Source organism: Cebidichthys violaceus, unplaced genomic scaffold (genome assembly GCF_023349555.1).
Source record: "Cebidichthys violaceus isolate CVI_PGR_0920_01 unplaced genomic scaffold, fCebVio1.0.p SCAF_15, whole genome shotgun sequence".
NCBI classification, from domain to species: domain Eukaryota; kingdom Metazoa; phylum Chordata; class Actinopteri; order Perciformes; family Stichaeidae; genus Cebidichthys; species Cebidichthys violaceus.
The window spans coordinates 13757157-13763997 of record NW_027176318.1 but is presented as its reverse complement, the minus strand read 5'-3'; the positions used below and the strand labels follow the sequence as shown (position 1 = coordinate 13763997).

The 6841-nt window shown below is 41.5% G+C and overlaps 1 protein-coding gene across 2 annotated transcripts in view; it reads right to left on the bottom strand.

The window, feature by feature from the left end:
• Window positions 1-6841, bottom strand: part of pld1b (phospholipase D1b) — a 36752-nt gene that overhangs the window by 17417 nt on the left and 12494 nt on the right. For both annotated transcript variants that reach the window (XM_068710200.1, XM_068710199.1), the window contains exons 2-7: window positions 1629-1817; window positions 1386-1546; window positions 1058-1200; window positions 765-876; window positions 617-682; window positions 461-519 (exon numbers count right to left, since the gene is read on the bottom strand). In XM_068710200.1, coding sequence (XP_068566301.1) covers window positions 461-519; window positions 617-682; window positions 765-876; window positions 1058-1200; window positions 1386-1546; window positions 1629-1785 — 698 coding nt within the window. In that variant the 5' untranslated portion in view covers window positions 1786-1817. The remainder of the gene's footprint in view (window positions 1-460; window positions 520-616; window positions 683-764; window positions 877-1057; window positions 1201-1385; window positions 1547-1628; window positions 1818-6841) is intronic.

Sequence of the window (6841 nt, the reverse complement as noted above, 5' to 3'; positions counted from 1 at the left end):
TGTCACCAAATCAGCAGATTTTATTTCTTTTAAGGGTCAAGTCTTTTACACACTCGCCTGTGAATATTTATATGTCTAGGGCTCTTATTGTGAAAGGTAAGAACAGAAACAGCAGACCTTTTTCGAGGTAGAAATAAAGCCAGAGTCAACCACAGTTGACTCTGGTCAACCGTGGTTGACCAGAGTTTTTTTTGGTTGTGCGTAACAGACTTTTTCACTTGAAAAAGTCTGTTACGCACAACGTGATTGGTTAATTTATTTGTTGTGCAAGAGAGAAAAAAATAAATAAAAGTTGGTTTTTCGCCGCATATTGTTCACGTTCTGTGTGAAAGTACTCGTGATGAAAACGAGAACTCTAAAAAATACATGGACATGCGAATGAATCGTACAAAAAGGTGTGTGTGAAGGCCTTAAGTGCAACATTAAAAAGGTAGTTAAAGATCATTTTAAATGTTCTTACAGGCCTTTTGGTCCCAGGTCGTGGATGAAAGACAGCTGGCTAATATCAATGAACTCCATCTGAAACAGACAAACAAGTGTTTCTATGTTTGTTGTTGCACATTAAACACAGAAACCCTCCTGATATAAATATATATATATATATATATTTACATACCGTTGCATGGTAGTTCCTGTACATGGGCGTCTGGAGCAGGTTGTTCAAGTAATCCTCCAGTTGTTTCTGGAGCATGAGATAGATATCAGAAAGTCAAATAAAGTAAAATATGAAATGTGTGAGATCAGACGGGTGATTGGAGGCGTACCCTGCGACTGGAGACCTGCCCGTCTCTTTCCAGCTCGTCTCCTCCTCCTCTGGGGAGGTTCGGGATCTGCCTCCCCTCGCTCCTCGCCGCCGTCTGCCTCTTCACCGTGTGGCTGCAGAGAGAAAAACCAACAAGAGAGAAGGTCGCCGGTTAAAATCCCAGGTCGGTACAGCACAAAAAAAAAGTGTTTTCGTTTTAGCAAAACGTTCTGGAAGCTGTTTGCAGAAGATTGAAGCTGTTTACGTCGCCTCTAATCTGAGCACATAACTTCTAAAGCCTGAGAACCTTTTTACCTTCGTGTCGGCAGCGGCAGCCTCATGAAGGTCTTGTAGGTCCTCAGCTCTTTGTGGAGATCCATGAAGTGTTTCTCCTTCCTCTTCACCAGCCAGGTGAACTCCCCGTGTTTCATCTCGATCTTAAACACCGCCGGCAACGACTGAGCACAGACACGCAGGTCAGATACTGACATTTAGATGTTAAAATGTGCACTAAATGAAGTTTGGACTAAACAAACCCACTTCACAGATATTTAAAACCTGTTTGAGAATTTGAGGACATCATTCTGATCTTTGAGCCACCAGAGCTCAACAATAAGACAATTTAAAGCGGGTCTTTGAGCACCTTGTTGACGCTCCTCTGCGTGGTGACGTTGAAGCGGTCCTGAGCCGCGGTGAAGCGCTCCACCTCCAGGATCTTCGCCGTGATCGGAGTGGACAGGAAGACGTTGGCCTCGGCCTCCTTGAAGCCCACCACGTGGTAGATCGCCGTGAACGGCAAACGCTCTGCAAGCAAACAAATGTGTGACACACGGATGCGCGCGGACAACGGGGGATGAACGTCCACGACCGACAAACATGCGCTCACCTGAGGAGTGGGCGTCGGTCGCGTCGTACTCGCCGTCTTCCAGGTCGAGCTCGCGGCTGTCCAGCTTCTCCCGGCTGTCCAGGTTCTCCATGATGCCGGTCATGTCGTTGGCGACCAGCTGCAGGGTGCTGGAGGTCGGGTCGGACTGCCGCAGCATGGCTAGCACTCAGTCTGGAGCCCGGGGCTCACCTGGAGAGACAGGTAAGGGAAGAGACGTGGTTTTAAACGGTGGAACAGGGAGAAATAATGCAACCATAATGTAACCCAGGCATTCCACAGAGGAGCCCACGGCTTCCCTAATCCTTTCCAATCGGACGCCTAAACCTCCTGAAGTGGCTCGTTTCAACGTGAAAAAGCAGAAGTCCCACTCTGATCTAGATCCAGTTTTAACAAACGTTATATTTCAAATACAGTGTTTTTCATGCCTCCGCGGTTGACGGAGAATTTTAAAAAAACGGAGAAAAACAAAACTATATCAACACATCTGATTACAAACACTCACTCAACACTCCAAAATTTTACTTTTAGTGTTTTCTTGCGTCCTTTAGCTCTCCATCTTTCCTCTGTTGCTCTCTCTAAATCCAGCTGTTTTATCTTCACACCCTGCAGCTTCTTCCATCCTCCTCCTCCTCCTCCTCCTCTTCCGTCCTCCTCAACCCAAACAACAGGATTAGGAGGAGGAGCAGAGGAAGCAGAGGAGCGTTTCAACCACATTCCTTTAAAAGTTAAGTGTGTCGGAGCAAACAGGTCAGACGTGTGTTCGTGTTCTCTGGGGAATGACAGAACTTTGACAGAAACTGACCCAGAAACTATGAATACAGTCACAGAGACAACGATGACGACAGGAAGTAAATACGTCACCTGTCATTAGTGACACAGTAAAACCTGTGAGCCAATCAGAGATAAGCTGTTGCAGGCGACTGAATGGAAAGTATTTTTACTTAAGTACTGTACTTGTATTTTAAGTATTTTGTTTTCATGCTAAGTTTTACTTCACTACATTTACCTGAAAGCTACAGCGACTTTGCAAATCAAGGTTTTTGCGCACAAAGTAAATGAAGGGTTAATCAAATATTTAGTTTTGTAATAAATTAAACCACCCAAAAGTACAAGTACAACAATAATCAATTAGTGGACTGAAAGAGAATTTACTCTTTTTTTTTGTTTTTTTTGTTGCAAAAATGATGAGAAAGAAAACTAAACTTTTTATTCTTTTCCAGAATCAGAAACGATTTTATTGCCAAGTGTGTCACACATACATAGAAGGAAGTTTGGCTTCTATTGATGTTTTGGTTCTGCAGAGAGTTAAGCTGTGGTTCGACTGAGGTCTGTCTGCTTTCACTTCCTCCTCCAGACGACCACAGAGGCCAAACATCAGCAGCCACTGAAGCCCGACCTGCTGCTTTAACAAGTTCAGCTTTCATTGTGGTTTAAAGTTTTTTATTTAGATTTTCTTGTTCACTTCATGACCAGAACACAGTGATGTTTCCTCTTGCTTTTAATCTTTGTGCTGAACAAATAAAAGCAGAAACACGTCATTCTTCTCCCTCCGTATAAAGAGTGTTTCTTCAATGCTGCCCTGCATCATTTAATTAAACCGCAATTTAATAATAAAGCCTGTGATAAGCGTGGAGGTAACTAATTATTGGAATGAATCCTGTAACTTTTAAATCAGAAATATGTCCAAATGGTCAAATTCACTTCTCAGATTATTTAATCTGTATATTTTTTAGAGGCCAGAAAAGGTGAAACTACAGAATTTAGAGAATTTAGAGAAAAGTTATAAAATAAGTTTTTCCTTATTTCATCTTGCGACAAACTGTAGAGACCTGAGCCCTTTAACACCGATTTAATTTAAGATTTGTGATATCGAGGTATACAAATAAATGGAATTGAATAATATCTGATATTTTAAATATAAATATAGACAGTGAATTATATCGGCTTCACCCTTCTGTTCCCTCACATTTCTCACTGCAAACAAATTCGATGCAAATGCAGCAACCTTTACTGCACGACCATAATGCTGCAAACATATTTGGTTTGCACGGTCCACACACACACACACACACACACACACACACACACACACACACACACACACACACACACACACACACACACGACAGTACATAGTCTGTAGTATGCAAACCATCCACAGCATTAAGATCCTGTGTGTCACTGTTGTGTTGAAACTGTGTGACAGATGAAATGTGCGTGAAAGTGCGTCCGAGGTGTGTCTGCAGAGGTCTAACAAAAGCTTCCCGGTGGAACCGGTGATGCAGGGAATTTAAAAATAAAATAAGTGCAGAGCCAGCAGGATTATAAGTAAAGGAGGGAAAGTGAAGAAACCAGAGATTATGCAGACAGAATAAAATGAAAACAGCGGGAGGTGAGACGGTGGGAGAGACAGCAGGTTCATACTGCTGGCTTGTGTTTCTTTTGCAGAAAGTTAAAGCAGCACAGCTTCGGTTACATTCACTGTTTCACGCTCATATACGCTCTTATGTCTTTTGAATGTGAGGGAATAATGTTATCAGCGCTGAGAAATCACACTGAAATGCAAACTTGACCCATTTTTCTCCACATTTGAAGTAGATTAAAGAGCCGTTTCACCACACTGTTGTGTTTTTTTACTTCCTGTTCAAGAGCTTTTGACAAAGGTGGAATTCGAGGACTCAAAAACTGCATGGACATCTGTGTGGGATGGTGATTAAATAAATAGGACAAAACTGTACTCAATACAATTAATAATCACATACAATGTGCCAAAAATGTGCTGAAAATAGGCAATATTGTTTGACAAGCTCAGAATAAATTTTTGTGGTATTTTTGAGTGTTTTGCCCTAATTAGATACTGAAGAGTGTAGTAGAGCTAACGATGTCCAGTCAGATTAAACTTCTAGGAAATTAATAGTCTCTATAGCCGTTTTCATACGGAACTATTTTAACCTGGGGGCCTCTCTTAATTTGTAATCATCTCTGATGTTAATCCCATGCAAATCTGCCATTTCTGTAATTTGTCAAATTCACATTCCACCACAAATTGCCCGCCATATTACGCCGAGGTCATGTGATAATATTAGCCCCGAGCGAAGCGGCATCTCTGTGATGTGGGGTCATTTTCCCATGTAAAACAAGAAGTCAAGTCACGTAACTTGCATACTTAAGTACACTTCCGTAGTTATTTTAACCCAAACGACGACAACCTACAACAAGTATTTCACCATCTTTAATTAAACCTAACTAAGTATTTCACCATCTTTAATTAAACCTAACTAACTAACTAGTTTTGTTGTCTTAACCTAACTTGTTTCTTGTAAAGACGGAAGTTTATTTTGAAAAGACTGTATGCATGTAAAGAGCGGAAAGTTGCTGGACGCACAAAAAAATCCGGTGAAACTTTTCATCATGTATTATACAAACCGTCTTATAGGGATATGTTGGTGGGCAGGAAACTCACAAAGCAGGGACCGACTCACCTTTTTCACCTTTGCACTACAAGGGAAACTTTAAAGCTAAATTCATATATTGGCGAGGACAGAAAACACAAATATTCTCTCTCTTCTAGCTCCGTTTTTGGTCTCCACCAGCTCCCGAGGGACATACCTGTCTCTTTAGCTGCTAAATGGTCCACTACGTTCACCAGTTAGTCTTAAACTGGGTCTGGCTGAGCCGGTAGTGTACAGTGGGTTCATTAGAGCAAGCTGCCTGCTGGAAACACTGAGACTGAACCAGGCGCTAAATGAGCCGTACAATCAAAACAATGCCCTAAAAGAGGCTTAAAAAACTCTGCAGAGTTGGTGGGAATGTTCTGTGGGTTCAGAGCTACAAATGACCCATTTCCTATTACATTTTAATTAAATGTTAACATAACAAAATGTAGATTATTAGAGCTGGAGGGGTAAATCCTTTTCTATTTAAGGAGTTAAATCTACGTGACTCAAACAAAGAGAGGAAATTGAGCGGTTCGTTGGAAATAACAAGAAAATATATTAAAATGATTAATTGTGTCTGTGTGTGCATTCTACCGGCCCAGTGAGCACTCACATTAATTGGGTACAGTGTGGAGCATCACCCCCCCACCCACCCACCCCCAAAGTGCATCACTCGCCAGCCAGGTGGCAGGCTGCTGAGTCCTTACACACACACACACACACACACACACACACACACACACACACACACACACACACACACACACACACACACACACACACACACACACACACACACACAAATCCCATGCAATCATCCATTTCTTCCCCTTTTCTTTAACTTCTGTATCTTACATTTTCTCTCACACACAGTGAAGAGTTTTAAATCATCCTCTTACATGTCTCCAAGTCGTCAGTGATCAATGACAAGACATGGATTAATATAAAAGATAGCCGATATTTGTTGGTTCCTGCTTCTTAAATTAGAACTAGTTTGGTGTCCCATGCACAGAGTAAAGAAACAAACTAAAAGACATACGAGTCAGACGGGACACAGTAGAGACAACATTTATCCTGTGCATCTCATCGCAGACATTTCACTGTAAAATACCATAACAGTACTGAAACACGCCCAGCCACTAAATGTGTATGCAATAGTTCAGGTAAGTAAAGGGCCAAATCATATGCAATGCACCAACAAAACAAGACCAATAAAATAAGTAAAACACCTTTAAAATGATGCCGAAAAACAATCACAAGTGGGCAGAAAGAAATATTCTACCTTCTTCTGTGGAGCATTTTGGCATCCTGAACCGCTCACATAGCAGATTTATTAGAAATTAAGACACCCGTCAAAGAGGTATCCTTTAAACCAGAGGTCTTCAACAGGGGGTCCGTGACCCCTAGGGGGTCCGCGGAGGTACTGCAGGGGGTCCGCGAAATCTTTGGTTGATTAGACAATTTGATTTTTTTCCCCAAACATGAATCTGTCCATTATTTTAATAGTTCAGTATTGTATGCAAGATAACAGGTATGTTTATGCATGGCAGTGGTACTAATAGACCATCACTCATTTATGTTTAAAATAAAAACGTCAATTTGAATAGCTTGTATGCATGATTACCATACAAGGTGTGTTTATAACTGGCAGTGGCACGGCCCCCCTACTCACTGTACCTTTAAAATAAAAACATGAATATATGAACCTGTGTATTATTTGAATAGCTTAGTATTGAATGCACAATAACAAGGTGTGTTTATACACGGCACTAGGCC